Raw genomic sequence first — 19,216 nt, 5'->3', positions numbered from 1 at the left:
TCCTTTTTTGATGTAAGGTTGTAAATACTTGGTCTAGCTGATAGCCACTGACTAGCCTCAGTAATAAAGCTTTTGTTCAAAAACTGTGAATCTTATTCAAAAGTTTTAAGTCTAAATGTCAAAAGTCTTTATTGTAATGCCTACGTTACCACTGTCTGAAGACACAGGTATCAGCTATTTCTGTTTCATCAGCTTTCTATTATCTTCATCAGTAGGGAAGATCAGAAGAAAGGGTCATCCTGAAGACTATTAATATTTGACTTTAGGATGCAACCAGAAACAAATCCCTCTACCTGGCAGGGAAGTAGTTTTTCTTAAAGTGGCTCACCCCATATTTCCTTATTTAGAACAATGATAGGACCAGATATTACTCAGCTTGGAGTGACTTTTTTGCTCCTCCTTTCCCTGTTGTTGAATAAGAACTGGCTTGCAGAAAAAAGAGAAAGTATGTTCATATGTCTATTATTGGAAAGTATAAATGGCTGAAATTAACACTGAGTGCTGTAATCTAGAAAGTGACGAAAGCGACAAAGTCTCAAGTCACTTTTATTCAATGATCTCATCGTGTTTAGCTTTACTCTTTATGGAAAGAAAATCTAAAGGCAACTGATAAAGTGACTGACAGTGTAAACTGCAACTGGCATTCGTGGAGAAACCTGCTTCTCCACTGGGCTTTACTGGTGTTGAACACCTTGCCAAATGATGTAAATACATGATTTTTATTAGCTTCTAGGCACCTTCACCAGCAAAAAAGCTAACTTCTCCGACCGAACAAATGACTTATGTCCTAGGATGACTATTAAATCAACCAATAGCTGAAGAAATCCACTTTCCTTTTTTATGAAGTTTTCTTTCTCTCTAGTTAATAATGAACAACTTTACTTCAGGAAAGGATTTTGTTATTGTAAGTAGAGGAGAGACACAAAAGTAATGAAGTAACATTAATTGAGACTTACTGTGACAATACAAGATTGTCATATTCAACCCTCCCAATAGCTCTACAAGGTGGGTATTATTTTTATACTCAATTTCAAATGACACAGAGAGGCTAAGTAATTTATCTAATGCCGCACAGCTAGAAAGTGGTGAGCCAGGATTAGAACTAAGGCGATCTGGCTCCAGAACTCATGACTTTAACCACTATTAAGAGAAAGAAAAAGAACTATCGTTGACCTCTCTAAAATATGGCCAGTGTTTTCTTCTCCCAGAAAGTTTAAGACTATTTCATCCCAAGTATTCCTACAGGATAATTTCTTTTTAAGACAGTAACTCTACAAAGCAGAATGAAATGCACGTTTGGCAGTTATTTGTTTAATTTGAGCCACTTAGGTAGTAAAACCAGATAATTATTAGATTATAAAATCCCAGAGACAGGCATTATCTCTAAAATACTACGTTGCTCTACGCACTGTAAATTTAGCACAAACCTTAAAATGTTCACTGAAAGACTTATGAATCAGGCCCTATAAGATTGTCGTTGTTAACCTGATTATCTGGTTTGGCTGCCCCAGGGATCACGACTATGGAACAACAAACCTTCACTTATTTTGCACTTAATATACATAGCTTCAGGCCAGGCAGCAACGTACTGGCAATAATCCTGAGAACTGAGGAATGTAAGCTATTACTCCGGACAGACATTTCTGGTTAGCAAGTATCTAATCTGTCTTTATTTCCCTGTATGTTTTTTATTTGTCCACAGGAAGGTTGCAGTCACTGTCATATGTACCTAATTTTCCATTTCTCTTAGAAGGGATTCAGTCTGTGGTTATGTGATAGTAAATTATGGGGGCTTCATTTATTAAGAATTTTCTGCAAAATCCTCTTCATATACAGAGCATGTTCTTAATTGGGCGGGGGTTGGCGGGGTTAGGTGATTGCCTCGATGGCCTTGGTTTGCTTACCCAGTGAAGGCTCCCTCCTGAGGGTCTGGAGGTGCATGATTGTGCTGTTTGCCAGGAGGGTGATGGAAGGGTCTCTGCGCAGCTGTGTTTGAGCAGAAGCCCCGAGACCCCGCCCCGTTTGTGCCTGCCAGGCCCGAGGCCCCGCCCACCTCAAGCCCAGCCGTGGCAGGGGGCTCAGCGGCCACTTGGCCTGGCCGCTAATGGCTGAGCAGAGACACTTTTGCGGCTTTGCCAAATTTCTGAGCCCTTACATGCCTACATTAAAATTCTAAATTATTTATCTCGTCTACCATACAACAAATTCATTCTTTAACGTTTTGACTGAAGAAAAATTACAGACAGAACTTAAAATGCCATTAAGAAAGCTGCATTCTGAAAGTCAGAAGAGCCCTGTGTTCTGGTTGAATGGAGTAGGTCAGGGAAAGGAGAACCTGTGTGCTGTGAAGCGCTTTGGAAGGGACTTTGAAAGTATTCGTATTTTCTCAAGCAAGACTTAGGAAAATAATGACAGAGGGTCTTTGATTTAGTCAATGTGGTCATGTATAACCTATAAAATTCCCAATTATTTCCTTGCTTTGATATTTTGGTTTAAAATGCTTTATTTTTCTCTATATGATTTTTGCAATCAGTCCAAATGTAGGACTCCTGCCCTTTTCTTTTTTAAACCTTGTGTGAGATCTATGGATTTAAAAGCACTAAAACATGCTTTGAAAAATATGAACTTGGTTATTTATGTGTTTATGCATTTATTTATTTATTTAGCAAACCCATTTGCAGAGCTAAATGGCTTACCTACACAGAGATAAAAGCCATTAGAGAACTGAAGGTGCCTGATAATACCAAATTTAGCAAGTTGCACAGTGCGTAACATACCAAGGATTCCTTTAGCATCCTTTCCTTGCTGGGATTCACGTCAGTCCTGTTCTCAGAATTCAGTGGTTCCCTGTCTCTCCCTTCACTCCAGTCTTCTGAAAAAAACACCTTCCTCTCCACTTTTCTTGTTTTCTTTTTTTTGAGATCAAGTCTCACTCTGTCGCCCAGGCTGGAGTGCAGTGGCACCATCTCAGCTCACTGCAACCTCTGCCTCCTGGGTTCAAGCGATTCTCCTGTCTCGGCCTCCTGAGTAGCTGGGATTACAGGTGCCCACCACCACGCCTGAATAAGTTTTGTATTTTTAGTAGAGATGAGTTTCGCTGTGTTTGTCAGGCTGGTCTCGAACTCTTGACCTCAGGTGATCCACCTGCCTCAGCCTCCCAAAGTGCTGGGATTACAGGCGTGAGCCACCGTGCCCGGCCTTTTTGCAAATTCCCTCCCACTTTCGTGCTTTTATGACCTCATTGGTTCTCCTTTTTTCTTCTTCTTCTTCTTTTCAGACTTTCCTTATGCTTCTTTAATACTGACTTCGGTAGGTCTTACTTCCAACCCCCTAACCCCCAGGCCCCCCACCCGCATCTATCTACCGCCGCCCCCTCGCCTCCCACACACGGATGTGACACCTTTAATGCACATCCTGTAGCCCTCATTTTTCCTTCTCCTTAGACTCTGCTATGGGAAACCTTGGTCCCTCACTGCCCCCATTCATCTGCCTGTCTCTTTGCGCTTGCATGACTTGAGCGGCCCGTCAGTCCCGCTGGTAAAGTCTCCTCATCCATCCACTCTGTTTAAACAATCAAACTCTGAAAGCTTTGTCTCCTGGACCATCCTATAATCCCTAAAATAGGCTGTTATGCTTTTCACCTCTGCCCTACTCTGTTAGCACTACCTTACTTATTAACCTCTTTCAATCAAATCATTATGTAAAGGATACCTGTAACTCAGATAGGTTGCCTACTGGGCCTGTTTAGTTTTAAGTAAACCCCACTGAATACGAGAGACCCACCCTTTATTTGTATGTAGAGGCAGATTGATCGAAAAGGCCTTGAATAAAAAGCATGATCTAGGGTCTGTGAAGTTTTGAGGGAGCCGAGACTTGGTGTTTTATGCTCTTGTGTTAGAGACATGATAGAGCATGGGCTTTGAAGAAAGGCACTTCTGTTCCTATGGCTTACAGCTCTGTGACCTTAGGCAAGTTTAGCTCTCTAAGCCTCATTTTACAGCATTATCTGTAAAATAGGGAGAAGAATAACTGCCTCATACTATTGTTCGAAGACCTGGGATACTATATGAATGAAGTACTTACTATGGCTCTTGGCATATAGTAAGCAGACAATGCTAGCTGGCTCCAGCTCTCTTTGTATAATAGATGTTCAATAGATGTTGAAAGGATGGTATGTACTCAAGACTTGGTGACAGAATTATGTCAAAATCCCAGTTACTAGGTTGAGATGGTTGAATATTGTTGAGTATTCCGTGGGCCTGGATGTGTATTGTAAGCATAGGGCCCTAACAGCATATAGCCCCACTTGCTAATATACTAATGACTTGGTTCCTTCATTATTGTTCATTGGACTCAATATTCCTGAAATTACAAGACTTTGTTCATAGAAGACAAAATGTATACACAAATAGCCATTTAAGAGGATCTTAACACTGTACGGCATAGTAAAAAAAAAAAAAAAAAAACAACCATGGGCTTTGTTTCAAATCCCACTTTTGTTACCAACAGTATGGTTTTATGCAAGCTACTTTAAGCCTTCTTTTCCTCATTTATAAAATGAGAACAATACCTGTCTTATCAGATAGTTATAGGATATAATAAATGGCAATTGTCCTTTCCAACAGATATTAGGCATTTAATAAATGGCAGATATTATATGATGGTATATACACATACACACAAAGATATACAGATATATACATATGGAAGTTTTCTAAAGATAAAAGTGTTTAAGAGGAAAAATTCACCAGAATTGTTTACCCATAACAGAAATATCAGTGAGGAAGAGAAAGTCGTCGATTCAAAAAACCAAAGGTAAAATCCAAAGAATGTAAGTTGGGAGTACATGAGAAGTTCAGGGTGAACTCTCTTATCCAATTGCAGTCAATTAGAATGACATAAATGTAAAGTAACAGGTCTTGGTTGTCTATGTTTAGATCATTTTAGGGTCAGAAAGAAATCGAAACAGATTGGTTTGAAATGCCAACCACTAGGACCAAGGCAATACTCTGCAAGAACATATAGGCTGAATTACCAAGACTTCTCGCCAAGACAAATGAAACAGGGCCATTGGGAAGAAATACTATATTTCTAACTTAAAATGCCAGAGAGTAACTGACAGTTTCTTAGGTGATAGATGATTGCAAAGAGTACGGGCATGAAAAGGGGACACACACAAAAAAAACCCTGTTTATACTTTGCCAACAACACCCCCCTCTCCATCTTATTTACTTTGAACATTCCAGCCATCTCTCTGCAGTAATTCCTGCTGGCTAATGAGGATTCCACACAGCTAGGGAACATGACAGCCTGCAAAGGATTATTTTCCTGAACAATCTGCATTTTAAGATAAGTAACCTTGTTGGTAACCTTTTCTACCCTTCACTGGAAAGGGTGACTCTCTTTGAAGACAGTTTGACTAAACAATGAGATCTAGGTGAATTTGAGGTAGAACGGGCACTCCAGAAATATGGGTAGTGGTGGAGCTGACAGCAGTTTTTCATGGTTGAGGTAGGGGGTGGAGGCAGCTCTCATGGAGATATTAAAGTTGCCAGTGGAATGTTTTCCAATACACATGCCTGGGCCCCACAATGGACTACTAAATCCCAGTTATTTTTTAAAAAAAAAAGGCTGGGCACGGTGGCTCACGCCTGTAACGCCAGCACTTTGGGAGGCCGAGGCAGGTGGATCACAAGGTCAGGAGATCGAGACCATCATGGCTAACACAGTGAAACCCCGTCTCTACTAAAAATACAAAAAATTAGCTGGGCATGGTGGCGGTCACTTATAATCCCAGCTACTTGGGAGGCTAAGGCAGGAGAATGGCTTGAACCCGGGAGGCGGAGCTTGCAGTGAGCCGAGATTGTGCCACTGCACTCCAGCCTGGGTGACAGAGCGAGACTCTGTCTCAAAACAAACAAACAAACAAACAAACAAAACAGCTAGTCTCTTTCTCCCTAATCCCCTCACTAACCACTACTGGTGCTTCTGGTGCTTACACAGTGTCTAAGTAGGTAGTTCATTATCCTTATTCAAAGGCTGGATCCAGTGATTTGTAAGTGTCATGTTTCTTTGCAAATCTCAGTCTTGCGAATTAGAATTCCCCCTGATATGTCTAACATGTCAAGGTAATAGTTATATGATGTTACTGAAAATGTCCCTCACGTGAAATGTTATGTTTATGCCCACAGGAAACAAAGATTGAGCAACCATGAATACGTAAAAGTGAAACCATTTCAAGCAACAAAAATATTTGATAGCTGTTTTGAAATTAATTTTAATTCCTATTTTTACTGTGTGTATGTGTGGTTGGGGGGCAGGGGGGCGGTGGATGGATTAATTATCTGTGAAACCCAATAGAAAGTAGCAGTAACCAAAACACATGTAAAGTTCAGATTTGAACCAGATCTCCTGTCTACTTATTAAGGCATTATGCATTTAGATAATATGATGTGTCATTAATGTTTTTCCTAGGTTTTATTGATTAGGCAGAAACACTGTGCTATCTCTTGGTAACTACGAGTTAGCCTTAATCTCAGTGATTCATGACAGTCCACTTGTTTTCCTTAATTTAATGCCTCACTCCCACAGGAGATGAGGCTAACTGAGGACTCATCTAGAGGACTCTTTAAGAATGAGCTGGGCTTATCTGCCCCCCAACACCCTCCGCCTCCCAAAATAACCATAACAGGCAAAGCCAGCACACAGAAAATGGCAGTCAAGTGGACTTCTAGACACTCCAGCTACTTCTGAGTCTTTAGTGTCAGGACACATCAGTCATCTGTCGATGAGATTTTTTTTTCTTTTCCTTTTATTCTTTCGTTCTGGTTACTAGTCATTGTGGCATGACTGAGAGTTTGGCAGAAAATGGGTTCGTGGACCCACAGTACAGTCACACTAGCACAGCAGCATGGGCCTAGCAAAATGTTGAGCCCTCTTTCCCTTGCGTGATCCCCTGGGGCAGAAGTTCAGTGTTATCTCCGCGTCCCTGACCCTCTCCACTCAGAGCCCAGCATGACAAGCACACCTTTAAATGGGCTCAAGGAAGGGAATAGCAGAAATGAACGCAGCCCGACAGCCTCCTCTCTCTTAATAACCCCTATCACTGTGGAGCTGGACTTCTAGGCTATTTCACAGAGGCCCAGAGGCACTGGAATAGATCTCATTTCCTTACAGGCATCACCTTGTCAATTAGAGAACACATACGTTGATTGAATTTAGGATTCTTATCAGTGCCTAGCTCTTTTTCTCCCAAATCCGAAATTCAACCGTGGCAGATCCATAATCACGAAATATACTTGCATTCCCATCCTTTGTTGTTGGTTTCAAAAATATTTCTTTTTTGTGAGTATGTATCCATGTTTTACAAACCAAAAAAATGGGACATATGGTCTGACAAAGGGAAGGATATTTGAACCTGGGGACTGCCTGGGAGAGTCCAGAAACATGTGGTCTCTCTAAAGACTGTCATCAAGAGCTGCTCCTGAGATTAATCCACTGTCGAAGGCATTATCCCATCTCCCTTACAGCAGCCTGTTGCAGGAAACTATCTAAGATGTTGTGTGTTTTTTTTTTCATTGACTTGTAAATAACAAGGTGCTGCCTTTCCTTTTCCTTAAAGAAATAGGCATCTTTAGAAATAAAGGCATGTCCATTTTGAAATAAGAACTTGTTTGGAACACCTGAGAGTGTTAAGCAGTGCGGGGGATTTGCATCCAATTGTTCTTGCGTTAAACCTGGCATGGGCGCTCTCGCCTCATAGCCCGCAGCACCTGAATCAAGCCTCCTGCCTCCCTTATTAAGATCTTAATTAGACTCAGCTTAGTTCATTGCTGAAGGGAAAGAATTTCATTTCTCTGAAGTGTGTCTGTTTTTTGGTGTGGCAGGTGTAATCATGATGAGATCATTTCTGGGTTGTTGTTTTTTTTTCTTCCTAGAGGAATTTTTTTTTTCCCAAGGGGAGGAATACAGTTCTTAAGACACAATTTCATGAGCTCATCTTGGCGCAGTAATAATAACTGTGCTTTGATTTTATAGAGACCCTTTTTTTCTGAAGAAATCAGAGCATTTGGAGTAAATAATTTCATGATTCCTCATATTTTTATAAAGAAGAACATGTCTATTAATAGTCTTAAAATGTGAAGTCTGAAGCTAGACCCTCCTGATTCAGTCTGGTGTCCATTCCTCTATCCAGGGTTTCTCAACCTTGGCACTATTGACATGTAGGGCCAGGTCACTGTTTGCGGTGGGGGCTGTCCTGTACACTGTAGGATGTTTAGCAACATCCCTGGCCACTCTACCCACTAGATGCCAGTAACACACATGTGCATGCACGTGCACACGCACACACGCACACACACACACACGTTGTGACAACCAAAAAATGCCACTAAACATTGCCTGTACCCAGAGGGGACAAAAATCCTCCTAGTTGAGAAGCAGTGGTCTAATCTCTTCTACTCCTTCTGCTTAAAAATAACTGCCCTACTCGTTTTATGTGACAGAAGAACAAAAATACCCCCATAGAACTGATTGCCATAATTTTATCATTAGTGATGTTGAGCTTAATGTAACAGGTCCTAACCAAAAAGCAACTTCCTCTTACAGGCCTAGCCCCAGTTTGTTTCAGTAAATACCACAAAATACTAAGAAGTGCAGAGTTTCATTCAAGTCAAATGTAAAACCCATCAAACCATCTCTAAGGCAACTTTAAAGTATTTCTCTGGCTTCTCTCTCTACAATATGCACCTCATCATGGAACATGCATTTAGAGCTGGGTCTTTAAGAAAGCTATTTTATTCTCATAAACTAGTGTATAACATGTGCGTGTAAGAGCTTGTCTCTCCACCTCGGCACTGAACAATTTCACAATGAGGGTTTTTTGTTCCCTTTGCTCCTGCCACCTTTCCCCTGTTTCTAACTGAGAAGCTGCAGCTTCAAAAACTCTTCCTTGAGACAGCTTAGTGGCTGCATTGCTGACAGTGTATGACTGTAAACACCTCTCAGCCAAGTGTGTGAATCTGTTTTCTAAAACTCTCTGAGGACCTCACAAGTGAAGTAGATAATACCAATCAGGCACCAAATCCAGCTCAGGTGACATCTAAAAGAGTTCCAGGGAGGGTGGCATCCCATTTACATCAACTCGGTTCTGGCTGGGAGATGGACAACAGTTGCCAGGATGTGTATGCATTTGTATTGGTGGGTTTAGTTATAACCTTGGGCTGCATAGCTTGGTGAAGGAAGATAAGATAGACAGGAATGTAAAAATAGGAACCTCTTTTTCTTCTTTCAAACACCTTATCAGATGTTATAACTTGTGCATTTTGACTTTGAGAAATGACATCATTTTTGGAAGTTTATTGTAATATAGTAGATTCGAGTCTCCTACTCCATTAAAACTTAATTCTTATTTCTCTTCCCTGAGTACCTGGATGTTAAAGGGATTTATCTAGACAGGCAGATAGATATGATCCAGTGCCAACACTGTAATGCTGGCTGAAATCCAGATGGTTATTTTATTGTTAATAAAATCTATCTTGTGGGTGGGTGGGTGTCAGGCCTTCATCATTATATGGTGCCTATCAGATTTATCTACGGGCAGAACCCTGAAAAGAGCTTGTGCCTGCCCCGCATTTTTGAACCCTTGCTAAGATACTGTACTGAAATCTATCAAAATCAGGCAACCTGGGACAAATGCTTCGAGATTCCAAGGCTTAATAGCAACAGTGCTGACTTCTAAGATGGAGAAGATTCTCAGGAAGGGCATCCTTGTCCGGTGGGAAAAAATTCTAGATTAAGAGGTGAACCAGATGCTAGCTCTGGCTCTGCTGCTAATCTAATAAGAGACCCTCTGGGCTGTAAAATAAGGAGATTGGGTTAGAATGGTTCCTTCTTACTCTGAAATTCTACTCTAATCAACTCTGGTCAAGGTATGGGTGACTTCTGGTTCTAATACCTATAAAAAAACCTAGGTGTTCTTCCACCTTTTTTTCTTTTTCTTTTTTTTTTTTTGAGACAGAGTCTCGCTCTCTCACCTAGGCTGGAGTGCAATGGCGTGATCTCAGCTCACTGCAACCTCCGCCTCCCGGGTTTAAGCAATTCTCCTGCCTCAGCCTTCCAAGTAACTAAAACTACAGGTGCACACCGCCATGCCTGGCTAATTTTTTGTATTTTAGTAGAGACGAGGTTTCAGCATGTTGCCCAGGCTGGTTGCAAACTCCTGAGCTCAGGCAATCTGCCCACCTCAGCTTCCCAAAGTGCTGGGATTACAGGTGTGAGCCACCATGCCCAGCCTCCACCTTCTTTAAGACTCTCAGGAGTTGCTTCGGTAAACCTAAAGACCACAGATGGTGAAAAATAGAACTCAGCAGTCAAATTCATCTTCCACCGTGGGCCAGGAAATAATAGAAGTTGACTGTGATATTGCACATATACACACATATATGCAAATCTGCCTACTAACTCTTTGCCCTAAGATTTTGTTGGTTACATAGTAAACAAATCCTAGCATATGAATGCGTCTGTCCAGCATGAACCCTAAATCAAGCAAGAATAGATTGCATTCATTCAAGTATGGGGAAGGAGAGGAACCCAGCTTTTGAGGAAACCCTTTTAATTGCACAGCTCTGCTGTCCATATCATGTTACCAAATCTGGTCAGATAGAGATTTCTTTCTGAGATCCAAATATCCAAATTTGCAATGAGCATCAGATCTTTTCACCAGTCCTCAAAAAGTAACCTCACTTTGGTATATGAGCCACCAAAATAGTGCTGGGTTCCAAATGATCCTTCATCAGATAGGATTGGCCAGTGTGGAAGAGATGTTAAGATTCCCAGGCCCTGGATCCACAACCACACACAGCACATCCAAGGAGTATTAACAGCTTCTCTTGCCATGTCAAAGAGTACCTTCGGGAGACAAGAATCTAATGTCAATTTCTCAAACCTTCTCCCACTCAGACGTGCCCAAAAGAGAATGCTATAGCTAAAGTTCACAAAGCTGGAAAATCTAAGAAAACTTGAGGACTTGGGGCAAAGTGAATGACGTCAAGATTCAGAGAGGGTCCAAGGTACTCGTGTAAGCTTCGTAACTGTCATAGGGGTCTAGAAGAAGCACTTTCCAGAAAATAAAAATTACTGCCTGAAATGCAGTCTGGGTGCCAGAGGAGGCCTTGTGGGAAATGCTGAACACCCCTCACCAGTGGGCAGAAGGATGCCAGGGATTAGTGGGACAAAGTGGGGCCCTGCTTTTGCCTTTCTGTGAGCTCCATTCAGCTCACCTAGTGAAAAGTGTGTCAGAACACAGTCGACAAATAGCACTGGGAAAAAATTAGCATATCTTATATGATATCATAACTTATCATATCTTCTGTCTCCTGTATTGAAAGCTTCATGCCTGTGACTTCATAATCTCAAGAGGAACCAACTCAAAAAATTCAACATTCCAGATCTTCAGATGCAAGAACCTAAGTGTAAACCAAGTATTCTGAGAATTAAAATCCTGACACTTATAGATATCCATGTTTTCTGACTATGGCTGTTTCCTTCTTTGGAGAGAGCCCACATCCCCCTCTATCCCAAAGGTGATGGTGGGAAGGAGAGGAGAAATGTAGCCAAAATGGTTTGCAGTTCTCAGACCAAAGCCAGTTTTCATCAGTATGCACAAAAGCACGTGAGCCTTTCTCTTCCCCGTTGTGCCCTGAGACTGACCTTGACAATGTTCATCCCTCAGCCGCCTGCCTTAGGACTGACTTCCTTGATGATGGCCATTTCCTTGAATGTGTCTGTTTCTCGGGGTCTGTCTTCTGCATGCATGCATTTGTGCGTGCAGGCACGCAAACCCATAAGAGTCCAGGCTAAAGTTTTGGGGGATTGGGTACAGGAAAATCATGTCACTGAGAATGGGGCAACCCTGAGGCCATGACATGACAAATCCCCTGCATGACAAATATAGAATGAAGTAAAAATAATTAGAGGAAGCCGGGCCATTGATGATGCTATCGGTCTTAGTGGGGTGATACACCAGACATTGTGTCTCATTTCTCTTCAAACGACTGCATGAGTGGTCATGGAAACTACAAGTCACACCTCTCCGTATTTGGAAAAGCAGATCGTTGCTCTGACATAGGAGTAATAAGCTTTCTTGACATTTTGATAGCAGTGAGGGAAGGGGAAAAAAGGCAGGGAGGAGTTGGAGGTGGGGTGAGGGGTAGAAGTTGTCACGTAACCTAGAGCTCTCTGTACCAGCGTTCCGGTCAACTGTACAGTATTTTCTTCCCACTCCTCAGGCATAGCTTGGGAACCAGGAACAGCAGAACCCAAGTGGTCTGGCAAAGTGTTTGAATGGTGCTCTGTCACCTCGTGCCAAAAGCAGATTGCTACACTGAAGGGAGAAAGGCTCTTAAAAGAGACCATTGTGTTTAATCTCACTGGGATGGTCAGTTCCTCTTGGCCTTCCTGTTTGCTCCGTAGCTGCGAACACTAGTTTCAGGGGGGTCAGGCTCCCGATCTGCGTCATTATCCTGTTTAAATTGGGAGGGGCAGGCACTTTCCTGCTGTCTATCTCCCATAGTCTCTGGCTGTGAGGCTTGAGTGACTTGGACATGACATTTCTCTTTCTGGTTCATTCATTTTCGCCACTTCCATCTGAAAATTCTAACCAAATGTCTTGCTGAATTCTCTAAGTAAAACAATTTCACCCTCCCTGCAGACAATGAGGAAATCAGGGTCCAGAATCCATTTCAACTTAGCAAACATTTAATGAGTCTATATTTTGTTTCAGATACTGGGGTAAAGTTCCGGAAATGCAAAAGGAATTTGCATCTCTGAACTTAAGGAGTTCACAGTCTTGAACAGGGCAATCTAAGTTGTACTGTAAAGAAATAGTGTGATCAAGAACTGGGAAGGGAAACAGCCTTTGGATAGATACCCACTCTGGTTAAATGGAAGATAGGTTTCGAGGGAGGAAGGAGTTTAATGCAGGAAAGCCAACTGGGAAGCAATTTCTGTGCTACAGGAAAAAAAAAAAAAAAGTTGCTGAAGACCTGAATGAAGGGTGGCAGTGAGGTGGAAAGCAGGGCCCCACTGATGGGTTGCAGGTCGTGAAGAGACACAGCGAACCTCTGCGGCTCCTACTGCGCAGCTGTGTGCATGCTGTTAACCAAGCAAAGCAAAGCAGGAGAGAAAGGCATTTGCACTTGCCTTTAGAGAGGAAGATGCCCACTAGACTGGATATAAGGGACTGGAATGCAGAAGAAATATCCAGCGAAGACTATGGCTTTAGGAATTATCAGTGTGTTCAGATGCCATCCCGTAGATGGGATTTCCTGTAAAGAGTAAGCACATAGCTGAGAAGGGGAAAGTGCAAAGGACAAATCTCTTTGGAACATGATCACTTTAGGGATGGGAAAAAGATTTAGTCTCCGATGGAGAATGAGGATGAGTGGTCAAGAGAAGAGGGAGAACTAAAAAGTGGTATCATGGAGGCCAGAAGAAGACAGTTTCAAGGAAGCATGGGCTGGGGATCAAGGCTAGAGGCTGCTGCAATCAGGGTTCCCTCAGATAGGGCTCATGATCCTAAACGCTGATTTGCAATCCTGATTAGAGCCACAGCTTGTGTTGCACCTGTATTTCACTTGACTAAATTCTGTCCTAATTCTGGACCTGAAGACAAGAGGCCTGAATTCCTGTCTCAGCTCTAAGACTTTCTTGCCAGGTGAGCTGGCAAATCATTAACTTCTTGAGGCTCATTTTTTTCTTTTGTAAAGTGAAAGGATTGGACGGTAATTGTTTAAAGTTCCTTCTGGCTTTCAAGTTCTGTGCCCTAACTGTTTTGGTGTTTTGCCAAGCTCTAGCTGCATTGCTAACTGCCAGCCTTTGGAGACTAACCATCCAACTGGATATAGAGTTACATAGCTCTCTTATCTCTCCTTGATTTGTTTCTGTGTTGACCTTCCCTACCCTGGAGATGAATATTCAAGGGGGTGAGGCGGGCAGGAGAAAGAGTAGATCTTGAGTAGATGAAACTGCCTCTCTGGGGTTTTTCTAAGATAGCAGATCATCAGCATCTGACTTTGTGGCTCAAGGAATCACACCTCTGCACTGAAGGAGAGGGTCCCTCCACCTCCTTGCCAGAAGAATTCATTCTTGATTTTCCTACTTACGAGTGATGTGCACTTTTGAATGAGATGGTTTATGGCCCAGCTGAAATTCATTTGGCTATTACGGTCTTACTGAAACCATGCGCCAACACCAAATCTTTTGGAAAGCCCAACTCCTGCCCCATGCCTTTCCCTACTTGCTGATGTATTATCTGTGTTGGAATCTGATGAGATTTATCCATAATTTATCAAGTAGTATCATTATTAATATGTTGTCTCAGAAGTTCCCTTGAATGCAACCAATGGTTTCACTATTGCTGTTTGTAGGCAGATACCCAACAAGAGGTTGCAGTGACAAGAACTCATTCATAATTCAGAAATATACTGCTTTAAGATAACAGTTCTTCTGAAATGTAATCGTGAGCAAGATAAATATCAGATAGGTACAAAACATATATAATAGCATCATTGGAATAGGACCAAGCCTGGACTGCAAATGGAAAGGAGGCAAGGAGGGGAGGGAGCCTGAAGCCCAAGGGCCATCTAGCAAATGAAATAAAACATCACCATAGCTTACCAAAGACCGGGAAACTAAGGCCCAAAGGGGTGCTGTTGCCTGGCAAAGTAACACAGCTAGAACCCAAGACCCCAGATATCCAATTTATTCCATAGACATGAAAAGAAGAACCGGTCCTCTTCAGAACTTTATCCTATAATGGAACTGAGCCCAGTAACAAGGATGCTGCGTGGCTGAGCTAAGGTACTTGAAAGTTCTGGAAAGAGGATTAAACTGAAAGAACACAATTCTCTTTCCATCGCTGCCAACAGTGTGGCCTTGGGCAAATGATAAACTGGCTTCCCAAAGTCTATTTCCTCATCTGTGACACAAGGGCATTGTGTCAAGGTGATTTCTAAAGGTCTCTGGAGCTGTGAGCTTCGGTTTAGGAGAGTGGCTGGCTGTAGACATTGGTTCTCTGTAGCTTACGCAGATATTAAATAACTCATACTCCTGTTCAGCCAAGGCTGACAATATGTATCGGTGTGTGAATAGGCTGGTGCTGGGGTCCTGGCTACTAACAGCAGTGTCAAGCTGTGCCTGAAACCTAATCTCTATGGGCACTGAGGAGGACCGCTGGGAAGTCCTGACAACCCATCAGGAGGACTCACCTGCGGTGCCCACATTAGCCCAGACTGTGGGGCTCTGAGAGTTTCCCCTGAGAAGCAGCTCACGGGGGCGGTGTAGAAACATTAGCCGGCTGCTCACCAGGTGGTAAGAAGGTTACTGGGGCAGGGACAAAGAACGCCCAGGACGACTCTCGCATGGGGATTTCTATCTGCCTCTGATCAAGCACGCTCCAGTGCTCCACTTCAGTGCCTCATGGTGCTCTTGGAGTTGGAATTGGCCCAATTCCGAATGCCTTGAGCTGATTTATGCTGATTAGATCTGTAGCCCTTTGCCTTTCTACTGTTTTCTGTTTCTCTTCTTTCCCTTCTTTGTAGCCAGTATAATTGCACAGCTACCAACCCTCAGGTCCCATACAACTGGCCTGACTCTGTTGCTTCTGATTTCATGTAGGGGCTTCCCGATTGCTGAATGGGCCCAGAAGAAAGGGACAGACAGAGGCCAGAGTGGTCAGCTATCTCCTCACTTAATAACCTCAGGACAGCTCTGGTGGAGTCATTTCCTGGAGGTCATTTTAGTAAAAGGACCAGTATCTTGTCCTCTGTAACTCTATGACTTCTCTTGTAAAATACAGAATCCCCAAAAGATGGGAGAAGAGAAACAGAGACAATTTTAGGATTATGACACCATCCTTAAATGGTTCCATGAACAGGGTAAACTGCTGCCTGATTTTATCTTTATGTATGTGAACTTTTAACTGTTAGATGAAACACAGCCCCCTCCTGGAATATTAACTACCCAGTGAAACCTTCCCCTGAAATATGCACTCCTCAGTTTCCCTTTAGCTTCCCTGGCCGCTCACCTGTCTGTGTCCCATACTTCCTGGATCTCATAACTGTCAAGAAAAAGGACTTCAACCTTACTCTTGAAGAGTATCACAAAGCTTCCTGAGGACTGTCCTCTATGGCTTTACCTCCTTTAATTGCCCTGGCTAAGAGGAACCTGGCTCACAGCAGCAGAACTGGACCCTTCCCAACTACTGCATAGAGGGCAGATCCCTTCCATTGCACAGCCCTCCAGAGCAGAAAACGCGCAGGATCCGTGGCAATGGGGCTAGCACAAGGGGACGCGAGTGGTGCAAGTCAGCGGCAAAGAAATGAAAAGGACAAAGCTGAATGATCAAGTGCATGTTGCTAGAGAAGAAAATAGACAGCAAAAGTTCAGACAATGACAGCTGAAAATCCTACGAATGTCATGGTATAAAACAAAGTCATGAACCTGCCCCATCCAATCCGCAATCCTTTCTTCCATAAATGAGTCCCACCTCAATGACATTAAGTGCATCCAAACATCTTAACAAAGCATTAGAGTTCACTTTTAGTGTTCCGAGGGCTTGTGCTGAATCAACAACGTCCCCGACTTCGCTGTGCTGTGGGAAGGGGGCAGGCATGCGGGAATGGCTGCCCGCGTGCTGGGAAACTTTACTAACGCCAAGAAATGAAATCTTCCGAGCCTTTGAAAGGCCTCCAAGAATGTCAGCACGTACTGCCTGCCCACTCTCTGCTGAATGCCTACTTTGGCTGTCTGCTTAGTACTGAATGTGCCAGACAGGCCTTCATACAAAGACGGAGAGTGTGTTGGGCCCATGAAAGGGGAAGGCACAGCTTTTCCAATGTGAATGGCGAGATTCAAGAAGTAGGTGACGAAAGGGGAGGGCCAGGAGGGGCCCTCAGGAAAGGTATGCATAAAAGACCGAAAGAGAAGAGTTGGCATCCACCTATGTGTTAATAAATTCGCTGTCAAAGCTGGAGATGTAGATGGCTGCCAGCCTATGCTCCATGCTTGATGGCATGTCTACATGCCTTGCCTGTGGATTCTCTCTGGATCCAAGGCTCCTGTCATCTGAGAAAAAGAATGTCTAAGCCCTGCCAAGGCATATATATGTGTACTTCTATTGGCTTTTCAACTCCAAATATAAATGCTATTTGTACTGTGTGTTATTTGGGATTTTTCTTTTACTCTTTTCACCTCCAGTATAGAACAATATTGAGAAATGTTCACTGTCAAACATCTGAATATCTCGGAATTTTTTTTCTTTAAGCTCACTTTGAAAAAGGAAGAAAAATCTTCTGTATAGTGAACCATGCTCTAACTCTGTAACAGTGCTACTCATAATTCCTTGGCACGGCATCTCCTTCTAGAGGAAAGAACTCTTCTGGTGTTTTGAGCTTTTCCAAGGAGGCAGTCTGATGTCACTGGTGGCAGACGCAGTGTGGATGTATCTGTCTTTTGTCTGCACCACCTGTTTTTCTCCTTACAGTCTATTGTTCAGATTTATGCTTCTCTCTTTCCAGGAAGTGTGCCTTTCCATAAGAGCACGGGCCTTAGCTGCTAAAGGTGACCAACCCAATATTCTAACATGGTTTCCTTCTCTTCCTTCCTTTCTAGAATCTTATGGCAAGGGCCTTATATGACAATGTCCCAGAGTGTGCCGAGGAACTGGCCTTTCGCAAGGGAGACATCCTGACCGTCATAGAGCAGAACACAGGGGGACTGGAAGGATGGTGGCTGTGCTCCTTACACGGTCGGCAAGGCATTGTCCCAGGCAACCGGGTGAAGCTTCTGATTGGTCCCATGCAGGAGACTGCCTCCAGTCATGACCAGCCTGCCTCTGGACTGATGCAGCAGACCTTTGGCCAACAGAAGCTCTATCAAGTGCCAAACCCACAGGCTGCTCCCCGAGACACCATCTACCAAGTGCCACCTTCCTACCAAAATCAGGGAATTTACCAAGTCCCCACTGGCCACGGCACCCAAGAACAAGAGGTATATCAGGTGCCACCATCAGTGCAGAGAAGCATTGGGGGAACCAGTGGGCCCCACGTGGGTAAAAAGGTGAGTAAATGACTAACTAAATTTTTGTTCCTACCTGTTTTTTTCCCCATTGCACTTGGAGCATTTGGAAATGTTCCCAAATTAATAACTTGACGCTGCCAAGAAGTAGATATAACCAATACCTTAGCCCAGGCATCATCTTTGCATGATTTTGCCATTCATCCATCATTCAGCAAAACTTCTTTGAATTACCACGTGCTGAGTACAGTTGATTTCCAGCCCTCCTAAGTTCCTGTGTCATCCTGGGTTACATGGGTTATTAAACTGTTTCTCTCCATCTTTCTCATACCTCAGCTTCTAAGCCTTCATTCTGTGCTCAAATCGTTTCCTATCTTTTCTGTTTCTTCACTGAGTGGAACAGACACCAAGTCTCGTACAAGCCTGATGATGCAACAAGGATCCTCCCTTGGCCAAAAGCTGAATCATGACCTCAGTGGCCTGGCTGGACAAGGAACCCACCCAAAGTAGCGAGAGTAAGGAAGCTGGGAGTAGGTCATGCTGACCAACTCGTTCTATAGAGTTTTCAGCTTAGTTTGACTCATTTAAAAATGCATAGATACTAGTGGAATTGGAATGAAGCCATCCTCCTGTACTTCAAGTCATTCTTATAATAATGCCTGAGGCAGTGGGTGAAAACAGTGGAGCTTGGATATTTAGGAAGGAATTAATTTAAAAATATAGTGTGGGGAGCTCTGCAACACCCTGTATAATCCCAAATACTTTAGCAATTTGAGGTCAATAGAAATTCACTAATTGAACAATGAATGCCGAGCATCTAATATATTTTTGATGCTTGTGATACAGTGATTAATTAAAGATAAACAAAGCCCTGGTGATGCTTACATTGCCGTGGGGGAGACAGAAGCAACCAAGAGAATGCTAGGTAGGGACACGTGTTATCAGGAGAATAATGTCAGTGGACTGATTGGGGGTAATACCCACAACCAAGGTGATGCTTATGTGAACACCACAAGGGAGGGATTTTCTCTTTCATTTGCTGGCAAATTCCAATGGGTCCTGCAAGGTTTGGTATTAGGAATGAACCAATTTAACTGGATAAGAAGATATCCCTGAATTACAAGAGGAAAGATGCAATTAT

General features: G+C 43.0%; 1 protein-coding gene and 1 long non-coding RNA gene across 3 annotated transcripts in view; one reads left to right on the top strand and one right to left on the bottom strand.

Annotated features, from left to right (window-relative positions):
- LOC131382115 (uncharacterized) overlaps nt 1–19,216 on the bottom strand; it is a 146,091-nt gene that overhangs the window by 87,158 nt on the left and 39,717 nt on the right. The gene's annotated exons all lie outside the window — the stretch shown is intronic.
- Nucleotides 1–19,216, top strand: part of NEDD9 (neural precursor cell expressed, developmentally down-regulated 9) — a 198,197-nt gene that overhangs the window by 150,456 nt on the left and 28,525 nt on the right. For both annotated transcript variants that reach the window (XM_032140348.2, XM_032140346.2), the window contains one exon: nt 17,671–18,117. In XM_032140348.2, the coding sequence (XP_031996239.1) occupies nt 17,671–18,117 (447 nt within the window). The remainder of the gene's footprint in view (nt 1–17,670; nt 18,118–19,216) is intronic.

Source organism: Hylobates moloch, unplaced genomic scaffold (assembly GCF_009828535.3).
Source record: "Hylobates moloch isolate HMO894 unplaced genomic scaffold, HMol_V3 SCAFFOLD_20, whole genome shotgun sequence".
NCBI classification, from domain to species: Eukaryota; Metazoa; Chordata; class Mammalia; order Primates; family Hylobatidae; genus Hylobates; species Hylobates moloch.
The sequence above is the reverse complement of the archived record's forward strand: the minus strand, read 5'-3'. Positions and strand labels throughout refer to the sequence as shown.